This window comes from Pseudonaja textilis, unplaced genomic scaffold (genome assembly GCF_049901715.1).
Source record: "Pseudonaja textilis isolate UNSWEBS1 unplaced genomic scaffold, rPseTex1.2 PTEXSCF22, whole genome shotgun sequence".
Lineage (NCBI taxonomy): Eukaryota > Metazoa > Chordata > Lepidosauria > Squamata > Elapidae > Pseudonaja > Pseudonaja textilis.
The window spans coordinates 249,184-276,415 of NW_028262865.1; the positions used below are offsets into that span (position 1 = coordinate 249,184).

Here is a 27,232-nt window from a genome sequence, read left to right on the forward strand (position 1 = left end):
GATACAAACTAAAGATTTGTTGAAAGCAGTGAATAAAATATACATGTAGTCTAATAACTCATTAGCTTTGGGTCATTTGGGGTAGTTTCTGTTGTCATTATGATTTAAAAAGAGTAAACCCAGTTGATTGATAATAAATGGCTTCAGCCAACCACTAACCATGAGTGAAAGAAAAGTTTTTGTGTTATCATTCATATTCACTGAAAAATGGCCAAGAAATCATAAATTCTGCCAGGGTATGTAAACTTATGAGCACAACTGTAATATATACATTTCATATTTTAATAATAGGAAAAAATTCTTAGAAGATTTGAAAATTGTATGAATACAATACAGTGACAGTTCATTTTTTTTCTTACAGTAGTCCATCTCCTGGTCCAACTCATACCTCAAACACAACAGCACCGCAAAATGTATCTGGATGGCCTACATGTTCATTAACTCCTACATTAGCAGGTCATTTCAATGAGAATCTTACAAAGCATGTCCAAGGATGGCCTGCAGATCATGCAGAAAAGCAGGTGACTATTTTTTGTGTTGTAGATCAGATCTATTCGTACTTTTGTGTGTCTGATAACATTTAGTAAGTACTCTTTGCTAATGTTTTTCATAAACTTTCCAATCTTCACTTTGTAGGTTGGGGGTGGGGGGAGATTAGACTAGTTCCCTTCTGTAGGAAGAAACAAGCTGTAGAACCAGCAGAGATTGATTTTTTTTTAATAGTATATAACCTAGAGCAGTTAACCTGTTTTCCATCCTAACTCTGTATACATACAGTAGGCATTTATTAGACATATAGTTTGAAATTACCTGATATATCAGCAGCAGTTGTGTGACCTAAAAATTCAGTCAGCTTTCTCTATAGCTTGAAAAATTCTAGGTCTTTAAAGTAGAAATAGTGGTAAAAGAATGTCTGTGGAGATTCTCAGTCGTCCAGGTCATGGTTGTCCCAAAGGTGCTTTTTCAAGAGGCAACTGGACTTTCTGGTTTTTCTTTCACATCTCATCCAAGAAGCTGCTTCAGCTCCAAGGGGATAGTGGGGAATGAAAGGATTTATACTGGACAGCTGGTCATTTGCGTTCTTTTAGCAAGTCACTGGGAGGTTTATCTGTGTCATCAGGGTCACAATGGGTGTGGAGCCTTCTTGGAACTGTTGAAAGGACTGTGTTATAGACTGGAGATAGATGATGTTGTATCCCTCCCCCTCTATTGAGAGAGGGCTGTTCAGTTTTGACACAGATGGCCTCTTTGACCCCTCTTTCTAACCAGCAGTCCCCTCTGTCCAAAATAGTGGCCTTTGTCTTTTAAATGCAGATAGACTGATGAATCTAGTCCTGATGGGTTTGTTCTCCTATGTTGTGCTATGCAGTTATGAAATGGTCGTTTTATTTCCCCAATGTACAGATCTACACATGGTTCACTGCATTGTACTGCATATACCATGTTGCTCAGTTTGTGTCACTGAGAATATTGAAAAGATGTTCAAGGAGGGCTTAATTCTAAAAAGCATAGAGGGAATTGTGAACTGCTTGAAAGATAACAAAATTCAAGTATTCTTTCCTCTCACCTTTTTGGGAGGGAGAGAAGGGCCTGCTGTAGTTTCAGTTTCTGAATTAACCACCCCATGTCTATCAGTAAGTGTCCTCCTGAGTCCTTCTGCAGTACTTGGGTGACTCTTAATAAACTTTGCAAAAGACTCAAGCAGTCAACCTTATTTATGACTGTTGATAAAAGTTCATAGATTGAATTTACAGTTTGAGCTCTAAGCAAACATTGTCTGGAAATCTGTTACATTCTCCCTTTTTAAATCTATATATATATAAGCAAAAAAGCACTCACACATCATCACAAAATCTCCAGAACTGTAAATCCTACAAACTTGAAATTTGGCACGTATGTTCCTCTTGGCTTTTAGGTGCTCACTAAGAAAGGATTTTTCAAAACGACCATCAGAACATTAGTATTTCCAATGTTATTATTAACACGCTCTGATGCCAAGGAGTTCTATTCCCCCTCCCCACCTGAAAAGAAATCTCTTCCAAATGCAAAACACAAGCAGAGGAGAGGAGTTTGTTTCAGTTTTACTTTCACAGCAGCAAACAGCTTTACTACAGAACAGTTGAGCTAAACCACGCCCAGGCTCCTTGCTGTCTCCTTGCTCACACAGCAAATACTGTTTCAGTTTCGAAACAGCCCTCAACTCTCTCACTCCCCATGAGACACACCTAGGTTTCAAGGAGGAAAAGACAAAAAATGTTGAACATGGAGCGCCGTCTCACTGTGAATTTGGAGTGCCGAATATAGAGCAGCAATGTAGTGAGGGCAGGATGCAGAGCCTGAGAGGACCACAGATAGGTGTCCTCTCATGTGCCAGCTCTGGCTATTGACTCCTGCACTCCGGAAAAGAGACAGAAGAGGCGGGGTTAAGCACTGTAAAAGGACCCCACTCATTTTTTTTCTTATTAATCTACACTCAGTACCCTATAATGACATGAAAACATAATTTTATGGAAAGAGGATTGAAACTACCGTATTTATCGGCGTATAACACGCACAGGCGTATAACACGCATCTTCATTTTAAGAGGGAAATTTCAGGAAAAAATTAAGGGTAGCTCAGAACTTTTTTTTTATTAATATTATTACCACAACGCCAATCATAAGTAGTGAGGCATTTGCCAAACGTCAGTATTTCTTTGCCCCCACCCCACCTCACCTCCATCTCTTCCCCCACCCCACCTCACCTCCCTCAATCCCTCCCCCTCCCCTCCCCAAAGAAAGGGTCTCCACTTACCATATTCATCAGCTGCCAGCGGCTGTGATAATATGCGGCGGGCGCAGCGCTGACATCACGTCACGATGCTGCGCCGCCGCTAGGCACTATTGGGAACGGGATCCCTTAAAGAGGATTCCGCTCCTGGACATCGGCGTATAACACAACATCATTTGCCCCCTATTTTCAGGGGGAAAAAGTGCGTGTTATACGCCGATAAATACGGTAATATCTATGAACATTAATGGACTAAATGACCCATCTAAAAGGAAGAGAATATTTTTAAATTAGAGAAACAGAGAGCTGATACAATTTGTCTCCAAGAGGTTCACATTAAAACGCAGGATCAGAGATACTTACAAAATAAAAAATCGTGGAAAATGTATATAACATTAGTAGAAGAAAAAAACAGAGGAGTTGTACTATATATTAAAGAGGAAATAACTTCAAAATTGACCTATAATGATACAATGGGGAGAATATTAATGGTAGAGGTGGTCATTGAAAATAAAAACATTCTGTTGGTGGGGATATATGCCCCCAGTAAAAATCAGAATGAATTCTATAAAATCCTATATGAGAAATTGATAGAAATTGGCAACCCCAAAATTTGTATATTTGGAGACTATAATGCAATTACAAATAACAATCAAGACAATCAGGTGGCCGAAGAATTAGAAGTAGTGGATGCTTGGAGGAAGCTGAACCCAGGGGTGACTCAGTTCACTTTCTACTCCAATCCGCATAAATCATGGTCTAGACTAGATATGGCATGGGTAAACAGTGACTTACTTAAGGAGATTCAGGACATAAAGATTTTAACTCACACCTGGGCAGTTCACAACCTGCTGCAGATAATCTGGAAAGACCCAACCCACAAGAAAAGTAGATGGACACTTAACTCGCAACTATTGAAAGAAAGACTACATCCCAAAAATCAGGGAAGAATTGTTTTCTTTAAATTTAATAAAAAACAGGATACCTCATTGCAGAACCTCTGGGATACAACAAAGGCATATTTAAAGGGAATATCTATAGCATACATAGCAAATAGAAATAAAAAAAGATGGGAAAAACGAAATACCCTAACAAAAAAAAAGATTTGGAAAAAAAACAAATGGAAACTCTGGGAGATGAACAAATTAAAAATGAGCTGGTACTATCTAAACATGAAATGAACATTTTAGATCAGGAGGAACTAACCAAGAAGCTACAGTATATAAAACAAAATTATTAAACCTGGTAGATGGTTAGCGTACAAACTGAAAAAAGAAAACCAAAAAAGATCAATATACCAACTAGTGGACAAAAATGGAGTAATAGAAACTGATTTGGAAAAAAAGAAGGTAATTGTAAGAGAGTACTTTGAGAACTTATATAAGCAAGCTACAGTTGATCTAAACAAAATGAAAGAATATTTGAAAGAAGGAGTTTTACATCCGCTGCCAGAGGACAAAAAGGAGATACTTTATAAAGAAATAACTTTAAGTGAATTAAAAGAAGCGATTAAAAAACAAAAAAGCAACAAAAACCCAGGCCCAGATGGAGAGATACTAGAAAATGTGTTGCTAGAGATCTGCAATGAGGTATTACTGGAAGCTAAAATTCCAGAATCATGGAAGGAAGCTTGTATTACATTAATTCCTAAAGAGGGTGCAGATGCCAATCAAATAAAGAATTATAGACCAATATCTCTTCTAAATTCAGACTATAAAATTTTCATGACTGTAATGGCAGAAAGATTAAAGAAAGTGCTCAATGACAAAATTCACCCTGACCAAAACAGATTCCTTCCCATGAGACAGATTAGATATAATATGAGAACGATAATAGATATATTAGAATTGTATGAACTGCACCCAGGAAACCAAGTGGCTCTTGTTTTCCTGGATCCGCAGAAGGCCTTTGATAATCTTAATTGGGATTTCATGAAATACCAGATTAATCTGATGAAATTTGGTGGTAATTTTGTAAAAATGTTAAATTCAATTTATGCCACACAAAAGGCAAATGTACTGATAAATGGAGAAGCTACCAAACCATTTGAGATAAAGAAGGGTGTCAGGCTGGGATGCCCGCTGTCACCTCTGCTTTTTATAACAATTCTAGAAACATTATTGGACAGAATTAGATCGAACAAAGAAATCAAGGGAACAAAAATTAAAAGTCAAGAGTACAAATTACAAGCATTTGTGGATGACATGGTCTTTGTCATAGAAGAACCAATAGATTCGGGACCAGTATTATTAAATGAAATGGATAAATTTGGCAAATTGGCAGGATTAAAAATTAACAAGGAAAAGACTAAAATGCTAGTTAAAAACTTAACAAACATTAAACAAAAAGAATTAGAGGAAATGATGGGATTACAAATTGTGAATAAGATCAAATATTTAGGCATTTGGCTAAGACCTAGAGCATCAACCCTGAGGGTGGACAACTATATCAAATTATTGCAACAAATTGGAAAGGATCTGGAAAATTGGAGTAAAATGCAAATCTCATTATTAGGTAGAATAGCAACGATCAAGATGAATGTACTACCCAAAATTTTGTATTTATTTCAAACAATTCTGATATTATTGGATAAAAAATTCTTTAAAGACTTGGATAAAATTGTTATGAAATTCATTTGGGCAGGGAAAAAAACAAGAATAAAAAAAATCTATCTACAAGATAATAAAAGCAGAGGTGGTTTTGGACTTCCCGCCTGGGAGACCTATTACAAAGCGGTGGCACTAGTGTGGACTGGATTAAATTGGGTAATAAAAGAATCTTTAACACTTGAGGGCCATGATTTACAAATAGGGCGGCACGCATTTTTGTGGAACCCAAACAATAAAAGCCATATTTCTCCAGACACGCTATACGTAAATCTCTGATTAAAATTTGGACAGATATTAGAAGGAACCATTACACTAAAATTCTGAGGTGGCTTTCAACAATGGAGGCAATGTTCCATCCCAACACGATGGATATTAGCAAAAAGCTCAAATACCACCAAATCATAGACAATGAGGGAAAGCTTAAATCGATTCAGGAGTTAGAAACCCAAGAAATAATTATTGACAATTGGTCCTACTTTCAAATAAAAATGAGATATAATAGGGATGTAAAAGATTATGGATTTGAAATAAAAGACACTCAATTAGATAAAATACTCCTGGGCCTGGAGAAAAATATGATATCTAAATTATATAATTACCTACTAGAATACGAATTGGCTGAGGAAATTGTGAAAGGTCAAATGCTAGCCTGGGAAAAAAACTTTGGTTATAATATAGATCTGGACGACTGAGAGGAAATCTGGCAAAGGAATCTTACATTAACAAAATCAATACCATACAAGGAAAATCTATATAAAAAGATATATAGATGGCATCTGGCACCCTCTAGATTAGCTAAAATATATCCAACAGCAAACCCAAGCTGTTGGAAATGTAAAGAGAAATTTGGTACCTTTGGTGGACATGCCCTGAGATTAAAAAATATTGGACAAGGATAAGAATATGGATAGAAGAAATGATTGAATGCGGACTGGAGTGGAAACCGGAACTGTTCCTCCTGGGGATGATTAAAGGGGACTATTCTCCCAAAGTGAGATACCTGATCATCCGCTTACTAACAGCGGCGTAAATTTCTTTGGCGCAATATTGGAAAAGGCCCAACGTACCTCCGATACGTATTATTACTGAAAAAATTTATGAATGTGCCGAAATGGAGAGGCTCACACTCAAATTAAATGGGAAGGATGATTCAGAGTACTACCTGGTCTGGGATAAATGGTACAATTGGGTAGAATGCAAGAAAAAGAATGTACAGAATAAATGAACCCAGGAAACATATTATATATAGTTGTATATACTGAATATATAAAATAATGGTTTCAAGCTTTTCCTCTAATACATAAACATTATGAAGGTTCTAATGATTAAATAATACAGTTATAATCCAATAGCAATAGTAGAGTAACATGTGTTACTTATTTATTAATATGTTATCTATAAGAGACAAGGAGTACTTGCCGATTTTTAGTTATTATTGTTTATTATGAACTGTCAAACCTATTATCAAATGTAATAGAAAGAAATATGTTTACTGTCCTATTAGTATGTTTACTATTTTTTATTTCTGTACACTTGTAGGTTTATATCTTTTTAATCCATTGCAAATAAAGTTCGTTTTAAAACTCAAAAAAAAAAAACCCATAATTTTAGAAATGTCTGTAAATTTATTAAAAAACACTTGAAATATCACATTGGCATAAGTATTCAGACCCTTCACTCAGTACTTTGTTGAAGCACCTTTGGCAGCAATTACAGCCTCAAGTCTTTTTGGATATCATGTGACAAGCTTTGCACACCTAGATTGGGGGATTTTCTGCCATTCTTCCTTGCAAATCCTCTCAAGCTCAGTCAGGATGGATGGCAACTGTTGGTAGACAGCCATTTTCAGGTCCCTCCAGAGATATTCAGTAGGGTTCAAGTCAGGGCTCTGGCTGGGCCACTATAGGACATTCACAGAGTTGTTCCCAAGCCACTCCTGTGTTGTCTTGGCTGTGTACTTAGGATCGTTGGCATGTTGGAAAGTGAACCTTCGCCCAGTCTGAGGTCCTGAGCACTGTGGAGCAGGTTTTCATTGATATCCCTGTACTTCACTTCATTCAGCTTTCCCTCAACCCTGACCGCTCTCCTAGTCCCTGCTGATAAAAAACACTCCACAGCATGCTTCACTTTGGGGCAGGTGATGAGTGGTGTCTGGTTTCCTCCAGACATAACTTTCAAAATTGAGGCCAAACAGTTCAATCTTGGTTTCTTTTTTTTTTAAATAAACTTTATTAGTCTTTTATGTCTTTTAAAAACAAAAAAATACATTAACAGTTCTGTGACTTCAATCTCATACAATTCTCTTTTGTGCATATTTACAAATATATATAATTTGTGCAAATATATACGTTTAATCTATAAATTGATTATCTTAAATTCCTTCATCTTCATCTTAATTCAATCCAATTATATAATTTTTTGTAATATTCAGACTCATCTTTCTCTTGTAACATTAAGGTCAGTTTGTCCATTTCAGCACATGTCATAATTTTTTGAATGATCAATTCATCTGGGGGAATACAGTTGTGCTTCCAGCATTGAGCGTAAGCTATTCTGGCAGCCGTTAAAATATGTAATACAATATATTTTATGTTTTTTCCATATTTTAAACTATCCCTAACAAGAATAATTCTGGTTCCAATTCTATTTGATCCTTAAGAATTTCTTGCAGCCAATATTTAATTTTAAGCCAGTATTTCTGGGCCTCAGGACAAGACCACCACATATGATAGAAAGTACCCTCTTTCTACATTTCCAACATGCTGGACTCATTTTGGGGTATATCTTCACCAATCTCGCCTGGGGGCAGATACCATCTATAAAACATCTTATAAATATTCTCTTTGTATGACGCTGATTTTGTTAATTTGTAGTTTTGATTCCAAATACTTTCCCAATCTGTCAAATTTATATTGTCCTATGTTTTGAGCCTAAGCTATCATACATCCCTTAACAACAACTTCTAATTCTACCTCTAACAAAAGTTTATAAATTTTTGTAATGTTTTTTTCATTTGGACCTAATAAAATTTTATCCAGTTGTTGTAATTTTGAATATATTCCAAAATGTTTTCTATCTTTTTTATAACTGGAGATATGCCCACCAATCAATACATATCCCTTGTTTTTGGAAATCCTGATTCAATTTTAACTTCCCTTGTGTGTCTAAAACCTCTTTATATTTTGTCATTTTGCATAGGTCCAGATTGTTAGGATGTACCATAGCTTCCATCGTAGATAGCCAAATTGGAATTTTCATATAATGTCTCCTTATTTTAATCTAATTTTGTATAAGGGAATCTCTAATCAAATGTCTATGGAAAAATGATTGTTTTCTGGTTCCTGTATCCCACAAAAAGGAGTGCCATCCTTTTTGCAGGTCATGGCCCTCTAAACTTAATATTCACTTATTATTTAAATTAATCAATTTCTTAGTCCAGGGGTCCCCAACCTTTTGGACCTCAGGGACCACCAAACTCATTTTAAATCCCAGGGACTGCTAACCGGCTCTGTGGGCATGGCCTAATTTGTGGGTGTGGCTTGGTGGTCATGTGACTGGCTGGGCATGGCTTATATGTAAATATTATAAATATTTATGTAAATACTGTTTTGTTTTTTTTGTTTTTAAGATCAACTTTTACCCAAAATCAGGCAAAGCAGGCAGGCAGATGGAGTTGCTCACAGAATCATTCAGTGATCTATCTATCTATGCCATCAGCTAGCTCAGTCTGTCACATAAAATTTGCTTGCCGTGTGTCTGCACTGAATAATAGAACCTTCAGTCCTAAAGGAGGTTCGGCTCTGCTTAAAAGCAGAGCCGAAGATCTAAAGACTAGCTAGAAAGCAAGAAATCCAACCATTTCCTACTTCCTAGCTAATCTAAATCTCCCGGCATAGCAGAACAGCTGATGGTCAGAAAAATAGCAATTTATAGCAGGCAAGTTTGCGGGTAAGGAGTGAGTGGGTGGGGAGGGTTCCCATGGGCCATGTGGGTGATGCAGCCTTGTGTTTCTGCGCAGCCTGGATTAATTGCTTTGGGGGGTTCTGGGGGTGAAATTTCTCTGCAGCCCACCAAAATTTTCTAGCAGACCACCAGTGGGTGACTGCTACCTTAGTCCAAATTAACACTGTCACTTTATAATACATCTCCCAGTTTGGGAGTCAAGAGCCACCTCTGCTTTTATTATCTTGTAGCACTTTCATTCTTATTCTAGGTTTTTTCCCTAGCCATATAAATTTTGCCGTAATTTTATTCATCTCATTGAAAAAAAATTAATGGGGATCATTTGAAATAGATATAAAAAATTGGGTAGGATAGTCATTTTGATTGCCGCTATTCTTCCTAATAGTGATAGTTGTAATTTGGCCCATAATTCTAAATCTTTCTTTGTTTGTTGTATAAGTTTAGTATAATTATTCTCTTTTATTATTATACAGTGTGTGGTCAACCAAATACCTAAATATTTAATTTTCTTTGTTATTTGCAGTCCCATTGCTCTTTCCAATTCTATTTTCTGTGATTCCGTCAGATTTTTAGTTAAAAGTTTAGGTTTTTGTCTATTAATTTTGAGGTCGGATATTTCCCCATATCTTTCCAATTCTCTAATTATCTCCTTCCCTGCCTCTATGGAGTCCTCTATGATAAATACCAGGTCATCCGCAAAGGCTTGCAATTTATATTCTTCCTTTTTGTCTTTAGTTCCTTTTATCCCTGGATTCTGTCTAATTCGACTTGGGAGACTCTTTAGTGACAAGATAAAAAGCAGAGGTGACAGAGGACAACCTTGCCTTACTCCTTTTCTTATTTTAAAACTGGGTATTTTCACCATTTAATATGATGTTCGCTTTCTGGGTAGAATATATTGTTTTTACTATGTTCTCAAATTTATTTCCTAATTTCATATTTTGAATTTGTTGTATCATAAATTTCCAATTTAAATTATCAAATGCCTTCTGGGTGTCCAGAAAAACAAGGGCCACTTGTTTCTCCGTGTGTGCCTCATAGTATTCCAGGATGTCTAGCACTATCCTTATGTTATTTCTGATTTGTCTAAACAGCAAGAATCCATTTTGGTCAGAGTGGATATATTCATTCAGTAATTTTTTCAGTCTGTTTGCTATTATAGTCGTGAAAATTTTGTGATCGACATTCAATAATGATATTGGTCTGTAATTTTATCTGTGCCCTCCTTTGGGATTAGTGAGATATATGTTTCCTTCCATGAGTCCGGCATTTTGGCTTCTATCAAGACTTCATTATATAAATCCAACATCAATGATCCTATTAGTTTATCCATCATCTTATATAATTCTCCCGGAAATCCATCTGGCCCTTGAGTTCTATTGTTTTTCTGATTCTTAATTGCTTGCTTCAATTCTGACATAGTTATTTCTTTAGATAGGTTTTCCCTTAGGTCTTCTGCTATTAATGGACTCCTTTCCTCTTCCAAATACTCCCTTATCTTTTCATCATCTACCACCTCACATTTATACAGTTCTTCAAAATATTGTTGTGCAATTTCTTTTTTCCTATCTATTGTATGTTGGTATTCTCCATTCTTATCCTGTAGTTGATATATTATTCTCTTTTCCTTTTCTTTTTTAAGTCTATATGAAAGCCATCTTCCCAGTTTATTTGCTTGCTCGAAAAAGGTTTGTCTGGCTGCTTTTAGGTTTTTCACCATTTCTCCCTGTTCTGATATGTTGAGTTTATGTTTAACTAAGGTCAGTTTTTCTCTAATTTTAGTATTTTGTGGTGTTTCTTGCAACTGAAATTCTAAATTTTTAATTTTTCCCTGCAAGGTATTATGTTGAGTTCATCTCTCTTTATTCTTTCTAGTTGTTTAAGATATTATGATTCCGCGTATGTAAGCCTTCATGGTGCCCCAAAGATTTTGTGTCTATGTATGTTGTCTAGTATTTTCATTAAAAAGTAGTGCTAATTCTTCTTTAAGTTTCAGAATAAATTCTTTACCTTTTAATATTTGTGTATTTAAAGTCCATCTCCGTCTTATTTTTTTCCGACCTCTCCAAGTTATTTTAAGCAGGTTGTGGTCTGCCCAAGTGTTTGGTAGTATTTCTATGTCCAATCTTGGTTTCATCAGACGAGAGAATCTTGTTCCTTACAGTCTGAGAGTCCTTCAGGTACTTTTTTTTTTTGTGCAAACTCCAAGCAGGCTTTCATGTGTTTTGCACTGAGGAGATGCTTCCGTTTAGTCACTCTGCCATAAAGCCCAGATTGGTGGAGGACTGCGGTGATGGTTGTCCTTCTGGAACTCTGTCCCTCTCCACACAGGATCTCGAGCTCAGTCAGAGTGACCATCAGGAGGTTCTTGGTCACCTCTCTTACTAAGGCCCTTCTCCCCTGATTGCTCAGTTTGACTGGGTGACCAGCTCTTGGAAGAGTCCTAGTTGTGCCAGACCTCTTCAATTTGAGAATTATGGAGGCCACTGTGCTCTTAGGAACCTTCAGTGCAGCAGAAATTTTATTGTAGTCTTCCCCAGGTCTGTGCCTTGCAGTAATGCTGTCTCTGAGCTCTGCAGGCAGTTCCTTTCGCCTCATGGCTTTTCCTCTGCTACAGTATGCATTGTCAGCTGTGAGGCCTTCTATAGAGTGGTGTGTGCATTTCTAAATCATGTCCAATCAATTTAATTTACCACAGGCGGACTCCAATAAAGGTGTAGAAAGGTGTCAGGAACTGTTAAGAGAAATGGGAGGCACCTGAGCTAAATTTAAAGTGTTGTTGCAAAGGGTCTGAATACTTACGTCAATGTTGATATTTCAGTTTTTTCTTTTTAATACATTTACAGACATTTCTAAAATTCTGTTTTCACTTTGTCATTATGGGGTACTGAATGTAGATTGAGAAACAAATGAATTTCAACAACTAAAATCAGGCTTCCACATAACAAAATTGACAAAAGTGAAGTGGGTCTGAATACTTTGTAAATGCACTGTATTTTGCAAATTAATAAAATGCAAAAACCATGTGGTGACAGTCCAATATTAATGTAAATCAAATGAAAGAACACAGTTTCCTTATGGAACGGCAAAAGTTATTCAAAACAACAACATAAATCAAAGGGGGAAAAAAGCAGCTAGAGTCCAGGAGGGGGTTAAAATAAATCAGCATTCAACCAACCAGTGAACTTTTAAAGATGAAAAGCAGAGTAAAACACAAGATTCAGAAAGTGAAGTTAAAACCCAGCATACTTAAGGAAATGAACTGCTGAGAGGAAGATGGATAACCAGTGACTTTCCGACCACTCCCACCGGGAACTGGAATCCTCAAGACTCCCCGGGTGGGTCCACGGTCTCCTGAAAGTCATCTTAGGTCATCAGAAAAGAGGACTTTGGTCCACTGAGCAACAGACCAGTTCTGTTTTTCTTTAGCCCAGGTAAGACGCTTCTGATGTTCGTTGTTCAAAAGTGTTGGGGACTTTCACAAGGAGTGGACTGAGGCTGGAGTCAGTGCATCAAGAGCCACCACACACAGATGGATCCTGGACATGGGCTTCAAATGTCGTATTCCTCTTGTCAAGCCACTCCTGAACAACAAACAATGTCAGAAGCATCTTACCTGGGCTAAAGAAAAACAGAACTGGTCTGTTGCTCAGTGGTCCAAAGTTCTCTTTTCTGATGAGAGCAACTTTTGCATCTCATTTGGAAACCAAGCACCCAGAGTCTGGAGGAAGAATGGAGAGGCACACACTGCAAGATGCTTGAAGATCCAGTGTGAAGTTTCCACAGTCTGTTGACTTGGGGAGCCATGGCATCTGCTGGTGTTGGTCCACTGTGCTTCATTAAGTCCAGGGTCAACGCAGCCGTCTACCAGGAGATTTGGAGCACTTCATGCTTCCTTCTGCAGATGAGCTTTATGGGGATGCTGACTTCATTTTCCAGCAGGACTTGGCACCTGCCCACACTGCCAAAAGCACCAAAACCTGGTTCAATGACTGTGGGATTACTGTGCTTGATTGGCCAGCAAACTCGCCTGACTTGAACCCCATAGAGAATCTATGGGGCATTGCCAAGAGAAAGATGAGAGACATGAGACCGAACAATGCAGAACAGCTGAAGGCTGCTATTGAAGCATCCTGGTCTTCCATAACACCTCAGCAGTGCCACAGGCTGATAGCTTCCATGCCACACCGCATTGAGGCAGTAATTGCTGCAAAAGGGGCCCAAACCAAGTACTGAGTACATATGCATGCTTATACTTTCCAGAGGTCCGACATTGTTCTATGTACAATCCTTGTTTTATTGATTGCATGTAATATTCTAATTTTCTGAGATTGTGGATTTGGGGTTTTCATGAGCTGTAAGCCATAATCGTCACAATTATGATAAATCACGGCTTGAACTATCTTGTTTTGCATGTAATGAGTCTATCTCATATATTAGGTTCACCTTTTAAGTTGCATTACTGAAATAAATGCACTTTTGCACAATATTCTAATTTTTCGAGTTTCACCTGTATTATTTTGTGCAACTGAAGCTCTTTCCTCCTATTTTCCCTACAACAACCCAATGAGGTGGTTTGGGCTAAGATAGAACGCCTGGCCCAAAGTTACCCAGCTGGGTTCATTTCAGTTTTATAATGCTAACATATCAAAGTCTGTGTTTGCAGTCTTCTCCACATTGCCTTGGCTTGACTTTGCCTGCTGAGTGCAGAGTTTGAGAATTAAACATTACTTAATGTCAACCAAGTACCGTATTTTTCGCTCCATAAGAGACACTTTTTTTTGTCTCCCAAAAGTGGCTGGAAATGTCTGTGTATCTTATGGAGCGAATATTGCTGAAGCCCTGCCCACCTACCACCCTTCAGCCATTTTTGGCCTCCGTGTGCCCTGTTTTCAGCCTCCATGCATCCCAGGACAGGACACACAAAAGCTGAAAATGGGGCATGCGGAGGCTGAAAATGGGGTGCACAGAGGCCAAAAACGGGGTGCATTAAGCCTAAAAACTGGAGTGCGTTTTATGGTCAGGTGCATCTTATGGAGCAAAAAATATGGTAAATGTAATAGACAGTGTTTGCAGCAACCTTACATTTTATTTATTCCTTAATACTGAAGAACATCTTGGGTGGTAGGAAAATTATTAATGATTGCTTTCTGTTAGTAAGTTAATCATATTTTTATTTTTTATTTTTTCAAATGATTTTATTATTTTCCACCAGTACAGATTGTAATTACATTTTCAACAGTGTTTGCATCAACATTCAATGTTATCTTACGTTTTTATCATCTATTTATACATATCTCTAATAAATATTATCTTTACTTATATTTACCGTTTATATCTAGTTTTGTGTATTTTACCTGTCTACATATCTATGTATCACTCTCTTGAGAATTATCCTGTGTAATCATCTTTTTCAATTCTTATCTCTCTTTTCTAGCCACTTGTATCATCTATGCCAAACTGAGTAATAGTCAGATTCTTATTTTTCCTTTATTTTTAGTGTGAGCATATCCATTTCTGCACACTCTGCTATTTTTTGTAAAATTAATTCTTCCATTGGGACCTTATGCTCTTTCCAAATTTGCACATAAGCTATTTTAGCCACTGTCAATATGTGTAACATTATATATTTTATCTTTTTCGGATATTGTTTTTTGATTATCCCCAATAAATAGAGTTCCGGTTTGAATTCAATTTGATGTCCGGTAATTTCTTGTATCCAATCTTTAATTTTGGTCCAATAAGTCCTGGCCTTGGGGCAAAGCCACTTCCAACATTTGACACTTCCAACATTTGGGTTGGTATTTGGGTATATCTTAGCTAGTCTTGCTGGGGCTAAGTGCCATCGGTAAAACTTTTTATATAAATTTTCCTTATTTGTTGAGGCCGTTGTTAATTTATAATTTATGTTCCATAATTTTTCCCATTCTTCTAAATTGATATTATAACCAAAATTCCGTGCCCATGCTATCATCGTATTCTTAAACGTTTCCTCCTCCATCTTAAAATCTAACAGATATCTATACACTTTGGATATTGTTGAGGTAATTCCCCGTTAGGAGAATGAGTGCACTTAATGTAGTAGCTTTCAGACTAGGTGCAAACACCTCATCATAGTCGTTTGCTGTCTGATTTGAACCCTTGTGCTACTAACCTGGCTTTATGGGTAACAGTCCCATCTACACTAGTCTTAAGTTTATAAATCCATTTACATCCTATGGCATGCTTACCAGATGGTAACTTAACATTTTCGTATACCTCCAACTTTTTTAATGATTCCAGTTCCTTATCCATTGCTTTCTGCCAAGCAGCCTGATCCTTAGCAGGATACAATTTCAGTTCATTATAGTTACCAGGAACTGTATTCACTTGGCATACAACACTAGCCTGATGTCTATCAGATGGTCGTGTTACTCGGGTTGAATGTCTAGGTAATACAGGGCTTACTGGTGGACTCTCCTGTTCCACCTGCTCCTGTTCTTCTACCTCCTCCTGTGCCTGTTCTCCTACTTCCTCCTGTGCTTGTTCTTCCTCTTTAATGGCTATTGATGGTTTAACTATTTCATCTTTAGGGACTATTTGGGTGTCAATTACAACATCATTGCTGGATTCCTGTTCCAGTTTATGCCACCCAATGTGCTCAAGAAATTTAGCACTAGCACTACAGTAAACATGAGCTGTGCCTAGATCCCAAAATCTAAACCATCTATGGTTGGCCTCTTAACCTATGAAAAATAATTTCCTAGCTCTATGTTGCCCTTTCAGTCTTACTTCTGAGGGAATATGCACCCATGCTAGAGCTCCAAATGTGTGTAGATAATTTAAATTTGGTTTTCTGCCATGCCAACGAGTGAATGGCAATTCACCAGTTGTGTTAACCACATTGTTTAATACATGGTTACTACACATTATGGCCTCACCCCACAGTGTATAGTAAAATGTAGGTTTTTACTTCCAGTAAACAGTTAAGTAAAGTTCAATAAACAGTCCAAGTCATACACAGTTATAGCAGTCAGTTTTCAGTCTAGGGATAATCCAATAACAAAGTACAGTATCAAAAACAGTTCAGTAATAAACTCACATCAATCCAAGAATAACGATGATCAGCAACAGTCAATAGTGAAATGCAGGAACGGCAACACTCTCTGGGAAACCAGGTTTCTGGCTCCATCTTATGGCCGTTTGATGAACCACACCCAATTGCAATTTTAGCATTCCCTTAAAGAGACAGTATTAAAATGTCTATCCTGGTTTATATATTTTCAAACCAACTGTTAGGTGACTTACTTTCCTAACAGATATAAATTTTTGTTCAGGTCCAAGTAGAATTTTGTCCAATTGATTTTGCCCCATATCAAATTCAAATTTTTCTGAGTCTGTTTTATATCTACTTTGAATTTGAAGATATGGCCACCAAACAATTGTAATTCCTTGTTCTTGTAATTCTTGATTTGTTTTTAATTTTCCTTGGGCATCTAATAAATCATTGTACTTTATCATTTTGCCTAAATCTAGTCTTTTTGGGTGTATCATGGCCTCCATGGTTGACAGCCAACATGGTATTTTCATATAATGCTTGTTCTTAATTTTCCTCCATGTTTGTAATAATGAATCTCTTATTAGATGCCTATTAAAGTAGGCATGTGTTTGACCTTTTTTCTCCCACAGATATGCGTGCCAACCTTCCTGGAGGTCATGACCTTCTATTGTTAGTATTCTTTTGTCTTTTAATTTAACCCAGTCCTTAACCCAATTTAATATTGCTGCCTGGTAGTATAATTCCCATTCTGGTAGCCCAAAACCACCTCTGCTTTTACTGTCCTGAATCAATTTTAGTTTAATACCTGGTTTCTTGCCCTGCCAGACAAATTTAGTTGTTATTTTGTTTAATTCATTGAAAAATGGTTTTCCTAATTTTATTGGGATCATCTGGAAAAGATACATCAATTTCGGTAGAGTGTTCATTTTCAACACTGCAATTTTCTGCCTAATATTAATAATTGTGGTTTTCCCCATATTTCTAAATCCCTCCTGATTTGTTCAATTAATTTGGTATAATTATCCTCTTTTATTGATGAGCACCTGGCAGATAGCCATATTTCAAAATACTTTTTTCACCCTGTAGTCCCATTTTACATTGTAATTCTGTTTTGTTTCACAGTGCGGTTTTTAATTAACATTTTAGTTTTATTTTTATTTATTTTCAATCCTGCAACTGCTCCAAATTTTTCTATTTCTTGGAGTAGTATTGGTCCATTTTCAATTGGTTCTTCCACTGTGAATACAAGGTCATCTACAAAAGCTTGGACCTTGTATTCTTCATTTCTAATTTTAATCCCCTTTATTCTTAAATTCCACCTGACTGTGGCAAGTAGCACCTTTAAGGATAGAATAAATAGCAGAGGTGATAATGGGCACCCTTGTCTCACTCCTTTGCCTATCTCAAAGTCATGTGTACGTTCTCCATTCATTAGCACACTTGCTGTTTGGGTAGAGTATATCGCTTGTAATGTCTTAACTACAGTATATTAGTACCAAAATTCATTCTTGTTATTTGTTGTAGCATAAATTTACAATTAAGATTGTCTAAAGCCTTTTGTACATCCAAAGATTAGTGCTGCTTGCTTTTCGGGGTGTGCTTCATTATACTCAATTGTATTTAGCGCTATTCTAACATTGTTCCTGATTTGTCTATTTGGCAAGAAGCCGTTCTGGTCTGAATGTTTAATCTCACTTAAAATTGGTTTCATTCTCTCTGCCAAAATTGTCATAAATATTTTATAGTCTGTGTTCAATAAGGAAATTGGTCTATAATTTGAAATCACTTGTTGGTCAGTACCTTCCTTTGAAATTAGGGTGACGTATGCCTCAGACCAGGACTTTGGTAATTTAGCTTCTAGTAATGCTTCATTATATACCTCTAGTAGTATTGGTTTAAATAGTTCATACATATTTTTATATATTTCACTAGGAAAGTCATCTGGTCCTGGCGTTTTGTTATTTTTCTGCTTTTCTATTACTTTTTTAAGCTCTACTGGTGTTATTGCTCTATTTATTATTTCCTTTTGTTCTTCTGAAATTGAACCCAAACCATTCTCCTCTAGGTATTGTATTATCTTTTCCTCCATAATTTCCTCTTGTTTATACAACTCCCCATTGCTTAGCGCAATGTGTTTTTTTTTCTTTCATCTGACAACAAATGTTCCCTTCTTTATCTTTCAATTGTTGAATTAATCTTTTTTCTTTTTCTACTTTTAACTTATGGGCTAGCCATCTACCTGGCTTATTTGCAGATTCAAAAAAGTTTTGTCTTATAAATTTTAAATTCTGTGCTCATTCCTCTAAAAATGTCAGGTTTAATTTGTGTCTAATCTTCATTATTTCTTTTTTTCATTGTCATATTCTTAGGGTCTTTTTGGAGTCCGTTTTCTAATTCTTTAATCTTCTGCAGCTCGTTTTGTTGTTTCCGTTCTGTCTTATTTCTCATATAGGCTTTTGTCGGATCCCACAAATTCTGCAAATTTTAAATTTATGCTAAAAAATATTTCCAATTCATTTTTAATTTTCTGTGTGTATTCTTTTTCTTTCAAAATTTGTGTATTTAATGTCCATCTCATTTTCCTTTTCCTTTGCCCTTTCCAAATGACTTTTAGCAGATTATGATCCGCCCATATATTGGGCATTATTTCTACTTTATATGTTTCATTTCCAATTGTCTTATTTGTTGATTCTCGACCAAGATTTGTGGGGACTTGAGTAGAAGGTATAATCTTTTTTGTTTGGGTATCTTTTCCGCCATATATCCTCCAAGTTAGCTTCTTTTATTAAATCAAAAAATGGTTTTGGTAAGCAATTCTTTTTTTTCTTCCTAATTTGCTCCTTACTAATGTAATCCTTTTCAATATCTACTATGACATTGAAATCCCCAACCAAGCATATGTTATCCTGTCCCATCTCCACTATTTTCTCGTAAAGCTTTTGGTAGAACACTTTTTGATTCACATTTGGTGCATATATTCCCACTAATAGTAATTGTTTTTGCAGTATATCCAATTGTACCATCAAAATTCTTCGCTGCTCTTCTGCATAAATTTGTCCTGCATTTATCCCTTTTCTAATATCCATAATTACCCCTTTTTTCTTTTGGTCTGCCAATGCTACGTATAGTGGTTTTTTTAAATATGTACTTCTTGTAAGCATATGACATCAATGTTTTGTTTCACTAATTTCACCAGTGTTTGCTTTCTCTTAGCTGGGGAGTTCAGCCCATTAATATTTATTGAAATTAATTTGATTTATTCTTCCATCGTGTTAGTTGTAAGTCTGTCTTAGTCTTCTATTAACTCTTGCTTCTCTCTGTGCCCCTGTTCTTAGTCCTTCTCTTGGTTGTTCTCTCTCTTTATCTCCTCCTTCTTGTTCTTCTTCTAACACTTCCTGTTGTCGGTCTTCTTGTTGGTCCTCTTGGTTCTTACTCTCTAGTTCTTCTTTACTACTTGTTTCTTCTTCTATTCCTGCCAGTTGTTCGTATAATTTCTGTGCCTTCTCAATGGTATCAATTCTTATTCTCCTCTCTTGCCAAGTCACAAGCATTCTTTCTGGCACCAACCATCTAAACCAGATGTTTTGTTTGTTTAGGAATGATGCTAAGAATTTATATTCTTTCCTTAGGTCTCTCACTCACCTCGGGATCTGCTTTAGGGTCACAATTTCCTTATCTTTATAGATCATCGGCTCATCCTTCATCATCTTATATACAATATCTCTCACATTTTTCCTCACGAATCTTATATGAACCTCCCTTGGCAGTTTGTTTCGCCTTGCATAGTTCGTATGGACCCTATAAACCTCATCCAATTCTCTTGTAATCTCTTGTTGGTCTCGCTCCAGTGCTTCCGCAATCAATCAGTTGCGCCATCATGGCTTCCAGGTCTTCATCTTTCGTTTCTTGCACATTTTGAAATCATAAATAGAATGCTGCGGGCTCCATCTCCAAATGAATTATTGAGTCCTCCAGGTCTCTATTCATATCAATCACTTTCCTATCCATTGCTTCCACTTTTTTTCTGTTTGCTCTGCCTTTACCTCTATGTTATTTATTTTTTGTTCATTCTTTTCCATCGTTTGTTGTATCATTTCTATTTTCCCATGAAGTTTCTGGATGTTACCTTTCATCTCTCCCATTTCCATCTTCAAATCAATGTGATTTGCCAACACTTTCTCCTGTACCTTGAGCATTGTTTCTTGGATGGATAGCAGGGCTGCTTGCATTGTTTGCATGTTAGCAGAGTTACTCGTCTTATCTGCAGCCAACATCCCCTCTATTTTCTGTCCCGCTGGGGATGCAATGGATACTGATGAACTTGAAATTGCTTTCTTTCCTTTTAAGGTTGTTGTTGTAGTTGTCATATTCTTTATTTTGTTATATACTTCTTCCCACTTTACCATCCACAGCTTACTTCTATCCACTTTCAATATTTCTCTGTATTAGTTCAGCTAGTGTAGATTACTATCAATTCAGACTACTAATCTAGTATTTACTATATGTTATTAACTTATTATATTTTATAGTAGGAAAGGAGAAGATTAACCTGTTAATACCTAAACTATACTAAAAAAAAGTAGGTAGAAAAAAATATTAAGTTAGAAAGAGGAGAAAAGGAAAAGAGAACAAGTAGGAGAGGGGTAATTCTATAACTAAAGGTTAATATCTCAATGTTTTTAGCTTTAAGTTCTTACTCCTATTTTGTTAATGTCTATAAATTACTCAACTCTATTAATACTCTTAAAAATAACAAAATTCCTCAATATCTATCAGTTTGTTTAAATTACTAGTAAGTTATTCCAAAAGATTTATAAAATTCTTAAATATTCAACAATATTGCTTAATTCACTAATAATAAAAATTCATTAATCACAATAATTCATTAATCATATCAATTCCTTACACTAGACAAGTAAAGCATTCATTATTAATTTAAAAGTTTACTATGAAATTAATTTCTTTTCAGGGCTAATTCCCAATATTAATTAAACCATATATTAATGTCTTACACTGATTATTTTCAATTATCTATCCAAACTAAGTAATATATTTCACATTTAAATCATAAGCAAATAATTAACCTAAATCATCAATTCATTTAGCATTTAACAGTAGCAGTTATTAATCATTAATCAAACTCGTTCTCTGATTTTTGTATAATTTTTCAGTTCATGTGTCATTTGCTTTATCACGCTTTATTGCATCAGCTGTCTTTCCTGTCCTTTGGAGTTAAGATGGTCGCCTCCTTTTTTAGTCCAGCTCTCTTACTGTGTCTTCTTTCTTCTGATCTTTCCCACACTTATAGCATCCACCACTAGTCCCATTTCCATGATCTTTCCATCCTCCAATCTAGTACTCAAATTCCATTTAAACACTATTAGGTAACCAAATCCCACCGGCTCTAACATTTGTCTTCGAGCCCTATGCTCTCCCCCCCAGATCGCCGCTTCTCTATTGGACTTCCGGCCCCACTCCGAGACTCATTCTGCTGATCAGCTTTAAACTCTCTCCTCTTTGACAATCACTCTTCTTCTCCACACGATCACATACAATAGTTAGTTCGATGTCTGTTCTGCTGTTGCTATTATTCCTTCTTCATTTAGTGTGATTGCTGCGGCTTCAGTCTGCCAATGATGGCCGATCACTCACATGCTGGAGTTTGTGAAGTTTCCCTACGATGTAACAGGCAGTCACCCTCTGTCCTCTTCCACCTCGGGCTTCTCCACAATTTCATCGATCTCTCCAAGATTTGCGTGCCCCTCAGGGGGCCTCCAGACATGCAGATTGGGGATGAAAAGACGGAGCCTGATCTTTTCTCCCCACACCGCCACCATGCCGCAACCAGAAGTCTCAGTTAATCATATTTTTAATACTCTCAGAGCCTACCCCAGTCAGTGGGTCAGAGTTGAATTGTGCTATAGTAGGTTACATGTAATCCTTGAGTTACGAATGTAATGGAGCCTGCCAATTATGTTCATAAATCAAGAGGATTTTAAGTGAATCTTGTTAAGTGAATGAGCCTCTATCCCTGCTCACTCCTTGCATTCCTTAAACAAATGAGTGGGTTGTTAGGTAGCATATGGGGTGCCTTGGGTGGGGTGCCTCTGCCTGCAGTCTCCCAAGACCTCCCCCACATACCCTGAGCCCTTGCTCTGCTTCCCACCACTTGGATCTCCTCCCCACCCATCACTGATTGCTCACTTACCTTTCCAAGATCCCCAGGGCTAAAGAGGTTGGGGTACGGAAGGAGAACTCTAACAGATAACAGATAATCAGAGTTTGAAGGGACCTTGTAGGTCATCTAGTCCAACCCCCCCGCCCAAGCAGGAGACCCTACACCATTTCTGATAAATGGCAGTCCAATCTCTTCTTGAAAGTCTCAAGTGATGGCGCTCCCACAACTTCCAAGGGCAAGCTGTTCCATTGGTTGATTGTTCTCACTGTCAGAAAGTTTCTCCTTATTTTCATGTTGAATCTCTCCTTGTTCAGTTTCCATCCATTATTCCTTGTCTGGCCTTCAGGTGCCTTGGAGAACAGCTTGACCCCCTTCCTCCCTCTGGCAGCCCCTCAAATATTGGAAGACCACTATCATGTCTTCCTTGGTCCTTCTCTTTACTAGACTAGCCAAGCCCAGTTCCAGCAACCATTCATTGTATGTCTGCTCCATTGTTGGGCCATGTGGCAGAGTTCCAGAAGCAGCTGGTTTTTTTCTGAGATTCTGGAGAAGCCCAAGCCTTCCTTCTTCCCAAGGCATTAGCATACACTGCTAAAGCTTGGGGAGGGAAGTTAGCCTTCTTCGCTTTGGCGCTTCTAAAGCTATAGATATAGGGAAGCTGTGCACTTTAGGCTTTGCACCCTTTGTTGTCAGGATGAAGCCTCATTGGCCGAAATGAAAGAGAGCAGCATTTCTTCCTGCTCTTGGTGCAAGCAGCACCTTTGCTTTTGCAAGGAGCCATGCTGCTTCCCTACGCTCAATGGGGAATCTGGTTTTAAAGGGCTCTCTGGACAAACAGCTTTTCTAAAGCAGAGGCCAGACTCTGCAGGGAGGGGGATTCCTACATGGGCAAAACAGAAGTGAGTTGCTGCTGGTATTCCCCTTGCACTATTTCTACAATTCCCAACCAAGGGCTTTGTATGCTGTTCTTATAATTGTTACAGTAACCACATTTTCACATTTTTCTTGTGAGAAATTCAGAATGTGAAATATTTTTAAGTAATGGTTCTTATGATTAGTCTCTGAGGATTGTTTGTAAGTATAATTACCAAAAATGAATCAAAATATTGAAACAGCTTTCCATTGTTATGACCAATGATGCCCTACTATAGTTTTGTTATGACTGAAAGTTAAATGTTTTGTCTGGAAAAAAGCCAAACTTTTTCAGTGATAAGTAAAACTTAGTGAAAAAGTAGGCTGAAATCTAAGTTGCTGTCATACAGGAAAGTTGAAAATTGTTATTTTATGGATGACAGGAAACAGTTATCTCTGTTTTTCCACACTGCAGTTCATGTTGTTAGTCATATAGACATCTTTTCACTAATACTGTATTCTTTTATAGGTGTCTACATCTACTAAGTTATCTAGTAAATGAAATTTATTTTTGAATATTTGCTTTTAATTCTTTAGGCATCCAGATTGCGTGAAGAAGCTCATAATACAGGAAGTGTCCATATCTCTGAAATTTGTACTGAATTAAAAAACTTAAGATCTTTAGTTCGAGTGTGTGAAATTCAAGCAACTTTGCGCGAGCAAAGGTAATTATTTATTGTGGGTGCATTTTCCTGATTTGCTAAATTTTCAGTTATGTTTGCTTGTACAACTTTTATATAAATGTAAGAACTACTGAGATGCATTCCCTAGTGCATAGTCTAGGAACTGTTAGAATTTAACACCAGGATGATGCTGACTGAAACAGGCATGATACCTCCCTCCACAGTCACTGAACTACTGAAAGTACCCATGTGTGCTCCAATCCTGAATAAAAAATTAGTCCTTTATGTGTACCATTAAGGTAGGTCAACCATTTCCAGGCCCAATAATTTTATCCTTTTTTAAAGTTAAGAAAGCATATAAACTAGTTGTATTTATCACAGTATAACTGTTACTGAAGAATCAATTTGGTATCTCGGGTGCTAATTGTATTTTTTTTTATAGGATACTCTTTTTGAGACAACAAATTAAAGAACTTGAAAAACTAAAGAATCAGAATTCCTTCATGGTGTGAAACATATGCGTTTTGAATACAAGTCTGTAAAACATGTTGCCCAGTCTTAACTTTTTTGAGCTGCATTTGAGAAGACTTTGGACCATTGAGTTGGGCAATACAAAATAACATGGGAAAGGAGAAAGGAAGGAAAGTCAGTCAGGAGAAAAATACAAGGATTTGTAAAACTCTTGAAATGTAGATTTCTTGTAGATGTATTCTTCATGTTGTAAATATGTTTTGTAGAGTGAAGCCACGGGAAGCCATGTGTATCAGAGTTTAGACATCCAAAAGTAATCAATGCTAAGATGGCTAAATATCTAGCCTTTTACATGTAAAACTGTTTGCAAAATTAGTTCTCTTTTTTTTAGTTTATCATTCAGAAATCTTTCATTTCCTGAAATTCAGTGCAAGCACCAAATGATCTGTGTCTCAAAAGTTTGAAACAGTTAAGGTAATATACAAAATATCATGAAATAACTGTTTCCATGCTTGCACCTGATCAAGAATAGTGCTTTTCCATTTGTTTTACAGAGCAGTGTGTTTCATTTTCCTGATTCCTGATTCTGATTTTATCAGTTTTTTTAATTCTTCTAATTTCTTCCTTTCATAAGGCACTGTTGCTATGGCATTTTTCTATAAAGTTTTCATTCCTTTGTACAGTAGCTTAAAATTGCAGTGATTGAGTATAACTTACTTGTTTGTATAAATTATTGAAATGTATTTCCACTTGCATCCTGAAAGAATGGACTGATACTACTACTGGGCACATGTGTTTGAAAGTACTTCCCTTTCTCAGCTTTATAAGAAAATAGCCCAATATCAACATGGTTGTGGGAGGGAAAAGAAGGAAAAAGCTAGTCAGATGTGAATTGTATCTGTTGTAATAAACATGTTTTAAAACAAAAACCACTGGTTTTCTTTTCCTTTGGTTGATAACATATTACAATTTGGACTGTTCGGGGACTCTTCATCAAAGCTATTCTTGTTGAATACTTTTGTACTAAATTAAAAATAAGTCCTCAAGGAAGGTTTTGTTTTTAAAAAATGTAATTGTATATAAACTATTTAATGTCATTCAACAAGGATGAGTGACACCTCTCAACAGTTCTCATGTTAACTTCGGGTTTTTAACCTGTCTTGCTATTATGACTTCATTTCAAAGGATGGTTGTGTTGTAGCTAATTGTTCAAGTGTGGTGCTGACCACTGTTCTTAGCCATCACAAAATGCTGACTTTGTGTAATTGAAGTGTCTCACTGTTTGAAAATGGTGAGAAAGTTCAGCTTTGTATATTTTTTCCTAAAATATATTTAAAAATAAAAAATAAACTTGCTAGTACAAAATTATTTTCTTTTTGTAAAAAAGTTAATAACCATTGTTTTAGCCTTCATACATTCCTAAGGTCTGTCTTTTTAGAAATTTAGGTCATGCTGAAAAATGGCCAACTTGCAAACCAGTTGTGCCACTGTTTTTTTGGTGTTTTTTTTAAACATTTTATTAAACATAACATTAGAAAACATTGAATGTGGTGGAGTCATTTTGACATAACATTTGGTCACCATTCTAGTGAAATATAATAGAATATAGGTCTTATATACGTGTGTGTGTGTGTGTATATATATATATACATACATACATACATACATACATATACATACACATACATACATACACACACATATATGGCATTCAGCTTTGTTTGGGTATTTTCCCACGTCATTGTAGTTGTGCTTTTAAAGTTTAGCAATGTTTGGCAGAATCTCATCTGCCATCAGAAGCTCTGATGATGGCAGATGAGATTCTGCCGCTAAACGTTGTTGTTATCTTTAGTTATCATCAATGACGACTGGAAACGCTGAATGCCATACATGGGCACCGCGAAAACTTAAGAATATAGATAGATAGATAAGATAGATCAATCGATCGATCTTTGGTTATTCGGGTTTTCTCCACGTAAGATTTATAATCTATATATATATATATATATATATATATTTTTTTTTTTCTTAAGTTTTCATGGTACTTACATGTATGGCATTCGGCTTTGTTCGGGTATTTTCCCACGTCATTGTAGTTGTGCTTTTAAATAGATTATATATATATATATATATATATTTGTTTTCTGAGGTTCTCATGGTTATTTGTATGTGGATCTTTGGTTGTTCGGTTTTCTCCCGCGTAAGATTCAAGTATCTAGGCAACGTTTCGATGAAGTCTCATTCATCATCTTCAGGCTTCTGTCTCCGGCTCTGTGCTTCTCAGAGTGATGTGAGATTGCAGCTGCTTCTTCCTTTTAACTGCTAGTGGGGGTGAGACTTGATTGGGTGGGGGCTTGGCTGTGTTCTGATTGGGTGGGGGTGTGTTCTCATTGGTAGGGGGTTTGGCTGTGTTCTGATTGGTTGGGGGTTAGCCGTGTTCTGATTGGTTGGAGGCGTGTTCTGTTCAGGTGGGGGCTTGGTTGTGCTCAGGTTACTCTTAGTTGCTGGGGATTTGAGTTGGTGAGCTGTGATCTTGCTGTTTGGCTTCGAGTTCGTGGTCGTGCTGCATCTTCATAGTGGGTGTCGGTTTGCTTCATGTATGGCTCAGAGGGGTTTGAAGTGGGTAGTGATGCAGCTGCAGTGCAGCTTCTGGTCCATGGTCGTGTAT

The 27,232-nt window shown here is 36.7% G+C and overlaps 1 protein-coding gene across 14 annotated transcripts in view; it reads left to right on the forward strand.

The window, feature by feature from the left end:
- Window positions 1-25,493, forward strand: part of LOC113450252 (WW domain-containing adapter protein with coiled-coil-like) — a 137,048-nt gene extending 111,555 nt beyond the window's left edge. For 11 of the 14 annotated variants that reach the window (XM_026721415.2, XM_087918924.1, XM_026721413.2 and 8 more), the window contains 3 exons: window positions 362-521; window positions 24,008-24,135; window positions 24,536-25,493. In XM_026721415.2, the coding sequence (XP_026577200.1) occupies window positions 362-521; window positions 24,008-24,135; window positions 24,536-24,605 (358 nt within the window). In that variant the 3' untranslated portion in view covers window positions 24,606-25,493. The remainder of the gene's footprint in view (window positions 1-361; window positions 522-24,007; window positions 24,136-24,535) is intronic. The other 3 variants (XM_087918918.1, XM_087918921.1, XM_087918925.1) reach the window with 1 other exon arrangement.
- Window positions 25,494-27,232: the final 1,739 nt, after the last annotated feature.